Below are 15958 nucleotides of genomic sequence, written 5' to 3'. Positions count from 1 at the left end.
CTGGTAGCTACAGACTACAAACCTATAACTAAGGGAAAAGGGGATTGTCATCAACATCGATATCAGTACACTGAAGTGCCCAATACCTCAGGATCATTCTGGCACTGTTAATCCATATAACGCAACGATCATTACTATAATGTCCATCATTATTGTCTGTATATAATGTTATTTGATAATACATAATAACTTCTTGCATAATACCATAATATTATGGGTCAGGTACACACATACCTACATGTATATGTACATAATTTTAAACCAAATTACTAAACTTATATAAGTTTAGTAATTTGGTTTAAAATTATGTACATATACATGTAGGTATGTGTGTATCACTGTCTTTAGTTAATATATATATTAACTAAAGACAGTGATATCACACGTTTGCTGCACTGTACATTATTGTATGTTAGCTAACTAAAAGTAAGTTACATCTATAGCATGACTCATCAAAAGGATGTCTAGTACGAATATATACACACACGACAAACATTACATCATAACAATACAACCATTTATATAAGTCAACAGTTTAATGAGCTTAACCAGTTACAATGTGTCTTCATAAAAGCTATCAGTGATTCGTTCATATGTAGAAGAATCTTCTAACTCCACACCATACAGTTTTTTTGAAAGGAAAAATTTCAGGCGTTGCTGCCATAATTTCCATATAATGTAAGCAACTAGACATAGAAGGGGGATGTATGACAACATAGTCCCAAGGTAAATAGTAAAGGTATAGTCATCATCTGTTACGAACAAGTACAAGATTCCTATAAGGATGATGAGAAGTACATAGACAAGGGAATGAACTTTGTTATCAGTTGGACTTCTAAAAGGTCTCAACATCAAATGAATGACCAAAATAGCAAAGAGCACTACAAGTAACTTTAACTGCAGATCACTGACACTCGGTGTTGGGGCTGTCATCACAATGACATATATCAATGTTCTGTAAAGAAAAAAGTGTAGTCCTGCAAAGAATTTGTACTTGCGTCGGTAGTCAGCTTGAAAAGTGTCAAATAAAAGCTGCAATTTATGAATACGAAGTTTATTTTCAATGCACTTTATTGGTCCACTTTCTCCCAATCCTAACATTCCTAGAAGATACTTGATCAATGGATGAAAAAACAAAATCACTGTAGGTATGATCACAATCATCACAACCACTACTATGGCAAAGACACTATACACTAAATGTCTCCCTTCAAAAACTTTCAGATCTCCTTGTAAGTATACAACTCGTTTGTACCCTCTCCAGTGCCCTTGAATATCATATTGCTGAACCTCCACTGAATTCAAAATGGAAATGGCTATAGCATTTACTTTGGCAAAACATAGTACGAAAAATGCTGATACTCCAAATGTAATTGATCTATGTAATTGCATGCATTGCTCACACCGCTGACATCTGTGGCAATGCCGAATAAGGGAATATACAATGATCAACCCTAATGGATATAATGCCGCTAAGAGTTTGAAAGCTAAAATGTCAATTGTTCCTGCATTTTCAAAAAGACAGTAAGAAAATACATTGTTTTGGAAAAGTTCTAAATTAGAAACACTATAAATAGAATACAGGATATTAGAAAACAAAAACACCACTGGAGAAGCAGAGTTAATACGATAATTAAAAGCAAAGTTAATGTCACTACCAACAATCTGAGCAAAAAACAAAAATGCAACAAACCACCCAGATGTGATTCTAATCTTACAGTGCATAAACAAGAAGAATAACACTGTGATTGGAATAATATAAGACAGTAAGAAGAAAAAGACTCCAAAATATTTCTTTCTACAGTCGTGACATGGAAACGTGGGAGAGTTCATCACTACACTGTATCCTTTAATACACGATCCACATAATGTGCCAGTTCTTTGTGCAGCACCACACACAGTTTGATTCAATAGAGTCCTGTCAGCGTCTTTTGGTAACAGTGCATCTCTGAGGGATAAGTGAGTAGTACCATAGCAGTATCCAAATGGACATGGACCAACTATAGTCTCATTTGCATTGTCAGTGTTGACTGGTGTATACCCAACCCAATAGGCAGGATTAACATAAGCTTGAAACTGAGAAATATCACACCTAAAAATCAAGTTACCATGCAAGTGAGTAGAAATACATTCACACTGTTTAGATGTTTCGCTATAATAGTATCCTGGAGGGCACAAAGTTAAATCTACCGTAATAGTAGTACTAATTTGATGATTACTATCAGTTTTTAACTCCAAAGAACATGTCTCGGTAGGATTTCCTGCTATTCGCATGAATCCATTAGTATATTGATAAGGTGATAGAACAAATGCTCCTTGTTCATGGTTTTTGCATGTAGCAATTAGCACAAAGACCGGTACAACATGGTCAAGTTCGTCTATCAGTTGTATAGGAAGTGGAAAAACCTTACCAGGTGAAACAGAAATGACTGACATGTTGACTTTAAAATTGCTGGGAGATGTTGCAACTGTACTGTTGGCAAATAAAGGCTCATAAATGAAGAACTTGTACTGAAGAAATGCTACACTGGAGTATTCTTTAAAACATGGCTGCAGTGTACTAGAAAATATTGTATTGTTAGTAAAGCTTGTGTTATTGGTGAATTTTAATGTAACATTCCATTGTTTAGGACTGGTATTTTCTTTGTGGTATTGCATAAAACAAATATGTGACTGAATATATTCATATGGGGTCTCCATTTCCACAAATATAGCTCCTCCATAGAGAAGAGCAGAGTTCTCAAAAAACAAAACCGTACTGTTTGGATGTAATTTTAGAAATGCACCTTCTATAAGTAATATTGCACCACCCTTCAATCCTTCATTTTTACAAAATGTCACCGTAGAATCATGGCAAAATTCTATTACAGCATCATCTCCCACAACTGCAGTAGAATTGTTTGCCGTAAATAGTGTACATCCTTTGAACTGCAAGCCAAATCCTATAGAGACAACTGCACCAATCTCAGAGGCAGATTTATGGGTACGAATAGTTTTTGTTGATTGCTGGATATTATTATTGATAAATGAACAGTTGTTGATAATCAGAGCTGATAAAATACCACCAGGAATAGAGTCAAAAAATTCTTTTGAGATGACCATAGCTGAACCAATTTGAGCTTCATTTCTTTCAAACTTACACCTTGTAACTTCATAGTGATTAGTAGGCTTGGTGACATTAGGTTCATGACTCCCAAACCAATTTATGCCTCCTCCTCCACCCAACAGTGCATAGTTTTCAGTAAAATTGCAATCAACAAATGTAACATTGTTATAGGTCACATGACTCCCAGACTGATATATGACATAGCCAACCAATGCTCCACCACCACCTTGGTATTTTTTACCTTTGTTATGTCTGAATAAACACTGGGAGATCTTGACATGGTTGTTGTAGCTGTCATCTCTAAAATCAATGTTAATCCCTCCACCTTGATTTGCAGCATTTCTAGTGAAGTTAGAAGAAGATATGTAAAATTTATTGTTTGATGCAGTCCCAAAACACCAAATGGATATACCACCTCCACGGCCAATAGTGACATAATGGTTATGAACAGGTTGATCAGTTTCAATCACATTGTATGTAGCATTATTACCATCAAACAAACACTGATCTATAATATATTGTGAATATCGATTATGTGTATGCACCTTGGAGCAGTTTGTTAGTCCTGGAGCACAACGGGTAAATTCAATGTATAATCCACCACCACCTGTAAATGTTTCATTTTGTTCCTTAGGATTTAGTGAATTATTTGCAAACAGCGAATGCTTAATCTCAATCTTCCCATGCGAGTTCACAATTGCCATTCCAATCCCATTATTATGTTGCAGGATAACATGTGCTACTTTTATATTAGTAGAATTAGCAAAATAGAGTGCGCTACGAAAATAAACAAACTTTCCTATAGAGGTTTGGCTGGTGCTAACATGTGTCATCCCACACCAATTGATGCTTATGTATTCAATGATCAAATCACTACCTCGCATAAATGCAACACCAGTATCACCATTCTGATCCACATTAGGATTATGTTTGCAAAATATATTAACAGTCATTGGTTGGTTGCTGGACCTTATCCTAATATTGCGTAAATCATAAAGAGGATAAGATGACATTAAATTATAATTCCCAGGTTCAACAGTAACATCGACTGATTTAGATTTTTTGCTCAACAAATCAAACATGTGGTCCAGTGATCCACAATGGTACTTCAGATCAAACCACTTACATTCTGGTGCTCCTGGATTGTCTGAAACAATCGCATGATGTAGATATGATAACCCCAGTGAAATATTCATCCATATAACCAATAGTTGCAGCAAAGAAACAGCCATTTTTCAATCTGGAAAAAGGAATAACTCGATGAGCAAGTCATAACACATATACACTAGTACTTACTTCCATACAATGCAAGTATAATTTAGGAATTTAAAGTTCAATTAGAGATCATAGACATAAAAAGTAGGGAAACAAGGGAGGTCACTTACACCTACACCGACAGACACTAGTGGACATTTAATCCCAGCCTAATTCAGTCAAAGGAGATAACCTGGCCATGCCTGGAGATACACTTGTGGACACTTATTAGGTTAGCTAGCGGAATATCTGCAGGTATAAGTGATTTTGCTACTTTTTATGTCCACAATCAAACTTAAAATCCCAACTTGAATTTTTGTTTGTAACATAATTATGACAGTAAACCAGCACAAACCGCATCAAAGGAAAGAATGGTGCCAGACTTGTGTTTTATGTTTTCATCTGTACACATGCCTCAATTATTGGTTACTGAAAAAGTGAAGCAGCCATTATACTATGTTTTCAACTATGTTCAGCCCATTACACAGAGTCACATGAAGAGCATTACAAGCATTGCCTCTGTGATCAATCCAGTCATTATGGAATAATTATACAGACGATTTCCATTGCAAGTGTAAGGAAGCCATCACACCTTACATCACATATCACTACGAATCGACACCTTATGTTTGTCAGTGAGAATTAATGGGACACAAAGAAGGCAACCGTGATGCATACATTGTATGTATTGCGGTATGCCAAATGGCACCTGTCGGGCTGAAGCAACAAAATATCAGCATTTAAGTTAGCAGTTATGCTTGTCTGAAGGCATCAGGCAGGTAACAGATAGCTAGTCAGCCGGTTGATAGAAAATTATGAAGTATAATATTTGAATTCCAAAGTAACTTATCAGAAGAAATATTAAGACAATTTTGGGCTTGACCAACACAGCCATAAAGGCATTGTGAGGCTGGTTTCTGGTCGGGCTTTAGCCTTCTCACAGGTCCCTAGTGGGATAGCATTTAATAAAAATAAAATATTTTTTGTGAGTAAGTCAATAATTCCTAATATACAATACTACTTGATAATTGTCAACCCTGTATCAGGCTACACTTCATTACCAATTATAGTATATGCTTATAGCCTACCACACTATCTGTTTACTCATAGTCAGTGGTAATCAACAATCAACAACTACACTGAATAACTGCATGTTAGCCCCCAAACCATACACATGATATCACTACATACTGTATAGTGATTTGACCAGGTACTGTCCCAATCTATACCTATAGATGTGGAGGTCAGCAGATTCCAAGAACTGCTCAATAAAATTCAATTTTTATTTGGCTTCATAAATTATTGTACATGATCTCATTATTAATAACATCTGCTGCTTCTACAGGTATGCAGTTCAATAAATAGAGCAATGATGAATGATGGCTGATGGCCACGATTGCAGCAGGTTAATTGTGACCTTATGAAAATTGCATTGATAAAGCCACACTGCAACATGCACACATACTCCAACAATATAATGTCAAGTATATATGTATGCACAATTAATACCAGTCCCAAATTATTGCTGTATACACTGTATATTGCATAACTGCTCATACATCAGTATGTTTTAAAAGTAAAAACCTATGTAGAACAAAAAATAGCAGGTCAAACAAACTGATCAACTTACAAGCATGGTGTTAAATTGTGTGTAGGAATAATGTAACAGCAGTTCATGTTGTAGAATCAAACTACTATAGTAACTTAATTTTGTGCTACACACACACACACATATACGTATATATATATATACATAGTTATAGCAGACCACATGTGATACACTAATAGTCTTTCAAAATATGGTAGATACTTTTGTGTGCAGTAAGTGTTTACTGTTTGTAAATCAAATTCAGATACACTGTGATAATAAACAGTCAACAGTTGTTGCACTGAATAGCTGGTAATTTTAAGGGGATTTACTGTAAACATAATACCATCTTGTGTGATCAGTTATACTGAGCAGGTATACTACTACACCAGGATAACCACTTGAAACTGAAGGCAGTGATTGAGTGCAAGAACTCATTAGCTAGGCTCTCTATATGTATGATGTCCCATAATCCCATATATGGATATATACAAGTACTGTATTGCAGCATACGTACCCGTTATATGAGGTCTGCAAAAAAAGATTATAGGTCATGATAAAATTAATTAGAGTTTTTTACCATACAAGATAGCTACTTGGTTGCATCTCACAGATAGATCGTCTGCTTTTCAATGTTTATCTTTTACATAATGGGTACTTTGAGTTAGGCCTGGCTTCTTTCCAAAGTTTCCAATGTGTGTAGAGACAATGGAATATACATGCTCGGATGGCATTGTAGCTCCATACTTCTCATTCATATTGTTTGCGTACTCTACCTGCACCCCCACGTGTATACTATCCAGAATAGAACTTGTCTACCAATTTCTCTATCCCCCATAAAAGATGTTGATGTAGTACTACTGATTGCCAACAAGCCCAAACAGCTTTGACTATAAGATTCCAAAAAGTTTATAATGCATGTGCCATGAACTGGGGGACAATAGCAGATCAGGTTACTGGTAGTTGAAGAGAACAACCCCGTCTCAGTATGACTAGAGGTTAAGCAATATTTTACTGACAATTGTGATAATAGTCCATTTGATTTATGTTTAATATCAGGCCTACCAGTCAGTTGCCACCTGCTTAAAGTGCATATTGTTGCCAGGATTTTTATTTGAGTGTGAGTTACTAAGGAGCAGAATTGCTGAACTCAGCATCCTTTAGCTAAACTTGTATAGTCATATAATATCTGTCAGTGTCTACGCAACCTGAAATGGCTCGGCATGTTACTGTGTTACTATAGTCTATATACGTGACTGGATCTGTGAAAAGGGGTCTTATAGCCTTTCCAATTGCAATCCATAACTAGACTTGTGTGTATGGTACCATCTCGAAGTTTTTTACACTCCTAACATAGCACTGTTCCTGGATGTAATTATAAGACAATGGGTTAAACATGTGATGAGTTATGACCAGTCAAACTTAGATATTTGGAAAGACTATAAGACCCTTTTTGCAGTTCCGGTCAGTACATGTATGTGCAGGTACTCACTAAACAGATGTGTATGCTCTCCCTGCATAATGGTACTATACACACCCATCGGATGTGCATGGTCGATGACATCAAGACATTGCACCCATGCAGCAATTGATTATCACTGCTATACCTGTTTCCAGGGGTAGATCTAGGGGGTGCACAGGGAGCAAGTGCACCCCCTACAATACACATCAGAGTCATTCATAATACTTGAACATACTAAATATTATTTGATGATGTTCAACAAAAGCAAATTCAATGGTAGGCCCAAAGAAGGAGGGAGCAAGGGAAATGTGTCCACTCTCCACCGTCTCCATCCTCATGCAAGCCAGAGAAATATTTATACAAGATTGAGGTACACTGATATAACAGTCAAATACTCTAATAGAACAGTCATTGCATGCATAGAAAATTTTCCAAGTGCATTCCATTTACAAAATTTATCTAGACATCTAAGTGTTCCCATAGCATGATGCTGCACTGCAAATGCTAGTTTTTATACTGAGGATTGTCTGTTACCATAACCATACAACACAGAGCACTTTAGGGTCATACTGTAAACTACTTATGGAAATCACCACTGTCACTTATCCTTATGACTGAAGACCACTTGGAAAGCATAACTTCTATACAATTTGAAAGCATAACTCCTATACAATTGGATATTTGTAAACATCTTTACAAATTTATAAAATGGCTACAACTTTAAGCATACCAGCTACTCATTTAATACGTACCTTGGTGCACTCCCTATTTCCAAACCATGGGTGGCCCTGCCTGTTTCCTAGGACAAACATGAATGATAAATGATACATGCTGCTTTTGCCATAGCTAAGTTGATAGCTACCTAATTTTATTCCTAAAACACGAGATGCCACATACTTGCATATCATGCATGCATGATAGCTATACTGCATGGCAACCGCCCAACTGTAAAACGTGTCATGTGGCATGCATGGTATCAAGAGTCTTGATGGTATCAACCTCTGTATGTTTCAGTTTTAGCTACGTACATATTTATAGCCACGCAGTTGCACACTACTGGAGGGTGAATTTGAACAGAGAAAGTAGAGCCTGCAAGAAACAATTAGGTGTTTACCAAAAGCAAACTGAGTATAGGCACATGGATCTATGGTAGGTGTCACCAACTACAGATCAAGTAGCATTTAGACTACACATATTTAATGGTCGCTAGTTGCTATTATTAATCCACTTTACCAGTTAGGCACTGGAGGGTGTACACAGAAGGCAGAGCCTGTTCGAGGTGTTTATCCATAGCCTAGTTGGCTACCAACTGACCATAGCTCAACACTGGCCACGCACCACATTCATGCAGCTCCTTCAAATTAGAGTAGATTATCAATGATCATGCAGACACCAACAGACAGCCCCACCTATGGCGGTGGTACGTTGGGATAAATATCGTCCATATAGAGTAAATTATCTATTCTCGGACACCATGTATACTTGGACACTTGTTCTCGTAAACTGCTGGACGGAATCCTACAAAAATTGGTGTGGAGATACCTTGCATATAGCTTAACCATGCCTCCAAGTTTGAGCCAAAACTCTTGTTTGATTGTTGTGCTAGACCACATCAAAGCTGTTGTTCAAAATCATATATTCTTGGACAAAATTCAAGTATTGTCGGACACCGGTCAGTAATCCTACATCAAATACTTTAAAGACTTACCACAAACACCATCTGTTAGGACTATTCATTAGCTATCAGCAGAGCCATAGTTTATTTCTTTCTATCTCATTTGTAGGAAGCTGTGATCGGAAATGTGCGAGCATGTCACCACTTCTATTCTCGGACACGAGCTATCAGCTGGTTCTCATACACGGTTATACCAAATTGTATGAAAATTATTGTGAACATACTGTACATGTAGCCTATCCAAACCTCCAAGTTTGAGTTAAGAAGCTTTAATGGTTAGCTAACTAGAGCGGATTAAAGTTTCCAAGAGAAAATTAGCATTCTCATTTTTCTCGGATAATAGCCGATGTTTCCTACCCCAAATAATTTAGCCACTTTGTACCACCACCATCTGATAGAGTTGCTCATTGGCTATCAGTAGAGCCATAGTTTATTTATTCCATCAATGTCATGGATGGTTATGATCGGAAATATGCGAGTGTGTAATTACCACTATTCCCGGACACATTGTTTCTGTGCTGTCTGATTGAATCTTGGCTCCAGCTATTTCTGGTGAAAATTTTTTACTTTTCATTGACTTGAACTACTTTAAATAGCATGTAATACCAGTGAAGTACCTTTTTGTACCACCAAAAATAGCTGGAGCCAAGATTCAATCAGACAGCACAGAAACAATGTGTCCGAGAATAGATGTAATTACATACTCGCATATTTCCGATCATAACTATCCATAACGATGATGGAAAAAATAAACTATGGCTCTGCTGATAGCCAATGAACAGCTCTATCGGATGGTAGTGGTACGAAGTCGCTAAATTATTTGAGGTAGGAAGCATTGGCTATTATCTGAGAAAAATGAGAACACTAATTTTCTCGTGGAAACTTTAATCCACTCTAGTTAGCTAACCATAAAAGCTTTTTAACTCAAACTTGGAGGTTCACATAGACTATGTATAACGTATGTCCACAATGATTTTCATACGATTTGGTATAACCGTGTACGAGAACCAGCTGATAGCTCGTGTCCGAGAATAGAGGTGGTGACATGCTCGCATATTTCCGATCACAGCTTCCTGCAAATGAGATAGAAAAAAATAAACTATGGCTCTGCTGATAGCTAATGAATAGCCCAAAAAGATGGTGTTGGTGGTAAGTCTTTAAAGTATTTGATGTAGGATTACTGGCCGGCGTCCGACAATACTTGAATTTTGTCCGAGAATATATGATTTCGGGCAGCGACTTTGATTTAGTCTAGCACAATAATCAAACAAAGTATCACGTGACCGTGGCGGCGTCACTTTTTCTCTTCTCCGACCTTCTCATTCCTGGGACACAAATCTACAAGCTGTGGTACCGTGGTGATTCTCGAAACGGTACCCGAGAAGGTTTGACCACTTAGTTGCTGATCTGTTCTTGTGTGCTTCGTTTATGATAGACAGTACGCGACATTTGGAACTAGCATTGAAACGATGGCTGATGGTGGAAGTAAAAGAAAGCTAAACGCAGATTCAGTGTCTCCTGAGGCTAATCAAGCAAAGAAGCACCAAGGAGGTTCGCCCCCAATCAATGGCGGTGATGCTTTTACGTCCCTTCCTGGCGCGCAATGTCCACACTGTGGTGAGGCTTGTCTCTCAGAAAGTAAGGCTGTCCAATGTGACTTGTGTGGAATATGGGTTCACGCTGTATGTGAGGGTATTTCAAATGAATTATATGATAAGTTCAATGATGTGTGTGCAAATGTTAGTAGCTTGTCATATTATTGTGAGGCTAATCATTGCAACAGCCGTATTAAACAACTTGTTCATACCCACTACGCCAACGTTGACCAGCAGGTCGACCTCCCTTCTTTAAGAACATTACAAGCTGAACAAGCTAATTTACACCGGTTAATTTCTAAAGTGTCCACGAAAGTTGACAACTTAAAGTCTAGAAATGATGAAGTCGAGAAGTATAGTCTCGAGAAGCTCGAGAAGTCGAGAAATATAGTGAAGTCGAGACAGCTTCAGAATTAGTCAGTCCACCTACGTATCATACAAACTGAGTCACCAGCATCAACGTTCCTTACGGTTGCTAAAGAGTTAGATGACAGAGAACGCAGAAGGAATAATGTGATAATTTACAACCTACCCAAAACAAGTCCATCACAGGATGAGAAATGGTTTGTGGACCTCTGCAAAACTGTCTTTGATATTGGCATAAAAGTTACCAAGATCCTGCGATTGGGCAAGCCTGCTGAAGAAAAGGCTAGACCACTACTTATTGTTTTGGATAATTTATCTCACAAAGAATTTATAGTTTCCCACTCCTACTACCTCCGACGTCACTCCCAGTATACGAATATCTATGTCTCTACTGACATGACCAAATTTCAGCGTGAGAAGCACAAGAAACTAGTACAAGAGCTAAAGCAAAGGAGAGAAAGGGGTGAGAAATATTTAATAATATTTAATGGTGAAATTGTGCTTAGAAGAGATCGTAACCCAAAACACGGAACTCAGCCAATGTTACAACCAGTTCTACAGCAATCAGTAACCCCAATCATGCTTGATCTTAATGAGGAGTGTACCTGACAGAGGTCAAATTAGAGAGAATATTTTTGATAACCCTAATTTAAGCCAAATTTTTGATAGCAACTTTTTTAATCAAACTGATAATTGTCTACTTTCAGATAATGACACTATTATTAGTGACTCGGATACTCAGTTTAGTAATCCTGATACATTGTATAGTGAACTTAGTAATACTTCTTTAGAAGATAACAGTGACCTTGACTCGTCTGACCTAGTGGATTCTGACCATCAAAGTAACTTAAACTCTAACAATTCCTTGAATCTTTTTCTGATTAATTTACAAAGTATTTTGAGTAAAAAAGAAAGTTTTTGGGAGACGCTAGACGATTATACCCCTGACATTGTGATTGGTTGCGAGACCTGGCTCAATTCATCAATCCTTGATAACGAAATTATGCCCAAGAACTATAAACTGTACCGAAAAGATCGTGAAGATGGGTATGGTGGAGTGCTGATTGGCATTAGCACTACCTTATCCAGCAAACCTGTTGATATTGGTACACCTTGTGAAGTATGTGCTATCAGTTTGCAGCTGTCTCATGGTCAGGAACTTATTATAATTGGTGCGTATAGACCCCCTAGCAAAGATGTTGAATATCAGCAGAATCTATGTAAAAGTATTTGTGACATTACAGCATCACGACCCAACTCGTTTATTTTCTGTGCTGGTGACTTTAATGTACCAGACATAGAGTGGACCAGTCATTCTATCGTTTCGCACAGTTACCCATTGGATATTAATCAACAAACTCTCAAAATGGTAGAAGACTGTTATTTTACCCAACTAGTGAGTACTCCCACTAGAAATGAAAACATTCTTGATATCGTTTTCACTAATAGACCATCTCTTATTAACTATTGTAAAGTTATACCTGGCATTAGTGACCATGAAGCTGTCTTGACCTCTTTTACGACACAGGTAGTTTACCACAAAGGAAGTGAGCGTAAGCGTTATTTATGGAACAGGGTCGATTTCCAAGAGATGAGTATTGAGATGACAAGGTTCACTGCATGGTTCACTGATCATTTTTGTATTGATACTCCATTTGAACACTTATGGTTTCATATTAAATCTATGCTCTTAAACCTGCTAGATAAGTACGTCCCATCAAAAATGGTGACAAATAGTAACAGACAGCCTTGGGTTAATCGCCATATTAAGCAACTTGGTAGACGGAAGAAAAAGTGCTACAAAAGAGCTAAAGTAAGTAATTCACCATCAGACTGGCTGCATTATAAATCATTTAAAAAGGAGATGCAGAGAGAATGCAGAAATGCACGTAATTCTTACATGACTCGATCACTGTTTAACCCATTTAGAAGTGGAAGAAAGAAGAATTTTTTCCGTTACATTAAATCTCTCCGTAAAGATAATTGTGGTGTGCCTATGTTACAGAACGAAGGGGTTACATATACTGATAATTTGGATAAAGCAGAAGTATTAAATAAACATTTTGCCTCAGTGTTTACTCATGATAATGATTCACCAGCTCCACACCTGGGTCCTAGCCCATACCCTGATCTTCCATTATTTGAAACATCTATTGAAGAAGTATATACCCTATTGACACAAGTCGATCCTTTCAAGGCTACAGGTCCAGATGGTATCCCTCCCAAAATATTGAAAGAGATGGCATTTGAATTATCTCCTAGTTTAACATTGCTGTTTAATTCATCATTGAAACAAGGAGGGATTCCACATGACTGGAAAATAGCCTCTGTGGCCCCTATATTTAAGAAGGGCAATCGTAGTAACCCTACAAACTATAGGCCAGTTTCATTAACATCTGTGTGTTGCAAAACTCTGGAACGAATAGTACACACTAATATTATGGAACATCTGAATAGTCTGAATATACTCTCAAAGTGTCAATACGGTTTTCGTGCCAAACACTCTACTGAGCTACAATTGTTACACACAGTTCATGACTTAGTGTCAAACCTTAACCAGAAAACTCAAACTGATGCCATCTTACTTGACCTATCTAAGGCATTTGATAAGGTGTTACATCGTTATCTCCTACATAAGTTGCAGCATTATGGAATACGTCATGAGATCTTAGAATGGACTTCATCCTTTTTGAGCAGCCGCACTCAATATGTTACTTGTAATGGTTCTCAATCATCACCCATCGATGTTATTAGTGGAGTGCCCCAGGGCACTGTCCTCGGACCCTTATTATTCTTGGTTTACATTAATGACTTACCTGATTGTGTATCATCTTCTTGTGGCTTGTTTGCTAATGATTGTCTGCTCTATAGACCAATACATACTACAGATGATAGTCGTTTCTTACAGGAGGATTTGTTACGAATTGAAGAGTGGGCTAATAAATGGAAGATGACATTTAACACAGATAAATGTGAAGTATTACAAGTTACTTTAAGTAATCCAAAACCCACAAGCTATTTCCTGTACAATAATCAACTAAGATTGGTTAGTCACGCAAAATACCTTGGTGTGATATTGGACTCTAAGATGAACTTTAACAAACATATTACCACTATTTGCAGAAAAGCTAATAGTGTATTGGCGCTTCTTAAGCGTAATCTATATCATTGTAATTCTCAAATACGAAGCCAAGCCTATTTCTTGTATGTGAGACCAATACTAGAATACGCATCAATAGTTTGGGCACCATATACTAAGACTAACATTGAGAAGCTTGAAAGTGTTCAGCGACGTGCTGCCAGATTTGTGGTGTCTGATTATGATTTTTCAAGTAGTGTTACCAGTATCCTGAATGAGCTTAAATCGTGTAGCTTGGAGGTTAGAAGACAAGTAAGTAGACTGATGATGTTTTATAAGATATTGCAAGGTTCTGTCACACTAGAACTACCCTATGAGATATTTCTCATCAACACTGTTACTAGAGGGCACAATAGAAGATATCAAACACCTTTTTCAAGAATTGATATACACAAATTCAGTTTCTTCCCAGCTACTGTCAGATTGTGGAATAGTTCACCTGACTCAGTTGTTAATTTGGATTCCTTTGAGGCATTCCGTAGATCTGCTACTGATTTCTTAAACAAATTATAATTTATAATTCTTTTTATATTTAATTAACTACTTAACTTAACTACATACTATATTGCACGTATACTCTTTCAGAGTCCTGCAATTATTATAATAATAATAACAAGAGTTTTGGCTTAAACTTGGAGGTATAGTTATTTATTTATTAGTAGTATTTATACAGGGAAAACAGCATCAGCCGAAGAGGCTGTTTTTCAGCTGTGCCCTGTGAAATTACATGCAATCAAACAACACAAAATAGTACAGCACACAAAACAAGAATAAATTTACAAAGAACAAAATAATGATTTAAACTGTCTGACAGAGGTGGCATTGTACAACATAGCAGATAGACGGTTCCATATCAAGGTTCCCCGATACCGTAAAGATCTCTTGCCATAGTTGGTTCTGATTCTAGGAACAAACAGTGGGGATTTCTTCCAGAACGACTATATGTAAGGTATATGTACGGTATACCTTACATAGGTTAGGCTATATGTAAGGTATTTCCACACCAATTTTCGTAGGATTCTGTCCAGCAGTTTACGAGAACGAGTGTCCGAGTATACATGGTGTCCGAGAATAGATAATTTACTCTAATTTAAATTATGGGTGTTGGTCAGTACAGGGGTGATTCTGAAGGAAGTGTATCAGTCAATGGAACTTGGGCAGTTAGCTAGCTAATTACAGCGGTATTCAAATTAGAACTGAATTCGGCGAGGCCGGACTTCGACTAGTGCTAGACGTAGGTGGCCTACCCAAATGTCGGCGAGATACACTGAAAAGAGTCATCGACATGCTCGAGGTCGTAGCATCATAGATGTTGTACAATCTATCTTATGCACCACAATTAATAATAGCTAACTATACACAATACTGAACAGCCGTAGCTAGCTGTGACTTCTACTCACCTGACTATATCAGCGTCGGTATCACTTCAGGTCACCTAGATAGTAACTTGTCTGGTATATATTCCAATTGGTTCTTCTTTGTTTGATAGAGAATAAGTACCGTTTAATAAAGGCCGGAACATGAACAGAGTGCTGTGCTCCGCGCCGCGGAACCATATATATCACGTGCGCGAGAGCGATCTACAGTGCAGTTTCCGTTTCTTCACTCACGTGAAATACCAATGTATAAGGCGCGTCTGTAAGCGGAATTTCAGCCAGTGTTTATTCTGGGGCTGTTAGGGGGATTTCTCCATAAAATCTCAATAAAATGTGAGTGAAATGTGTATACAGTGGAACCTCTCTTATCCGGGCGGTCTGGTACCTACTACTGTCC

The 15958-nt window shown here is 37.5% G+C and overlaps 1 protein-coding gene across 2 annotated transcripts; it reads right to left on the bottom strand.

Moving 5' to 3' along the window:
* Positions 1-431: 431 nt before the first annotated feature.
* LOC136256038 (uncharacterized) lies at positions 432-15726 on the bottom strand. 2 transcript variants are annotated; one of them, XM_066048956.1, is made up of 3 exons: positions 15586-15711; positions 8163-8209; positions 432-4346 (listed from the first exon to the last, which is right to left on the bottom strand). In XM_066048956.1, the coding sequence occupies exon 3, from the start codon at positions 4336-4338 to the stop codon at positions 553-555; it is 3786 nt and encodes a 1261-aa protein (XP_065905028.1). In that variant the 5' UTR covers positions 4339-4346; positions 8163-8209; positions 15586-15711; the 3' UTR covers positions 432-552. The 2 variants fall into 2 exon arrangements, with proteins under 2 accessions (XP_065905028.1, XP_065905027.1); XM_066048955.1 differs by lacking the exon at positions 8163-8209 and having other exon boundaries at positions 15586-15726.
* Positions 15727-15958: the final 232 nt, after the last annotated feature.

This window comes from Dysidea avara, chromosome 5 (genome assembly GCF_963678975.1).
Source record: "Dysidea avara chromosome 5, odDysAvar1.4, whole genome shotgun sequence".
NCBI lineage: Eukaryota > Metazoa > Porifera > Demospongiae > Dictyoceratida > Dysideidae > Dysidea > Dysidea avara.
This window is presented reverse-complemented; position numbering and strand designations above follow the sequence as displayed.

What these genes read in the sequence shown, in the direction of transcription:
- LOC136256038 (XM_066048955.1), bottom strand. Translation starts at nt 4,338, where the DNA reads ATGGCTGTTTCTTTGCTGCAACTATTGGTTATATGGATGAATATTTCA.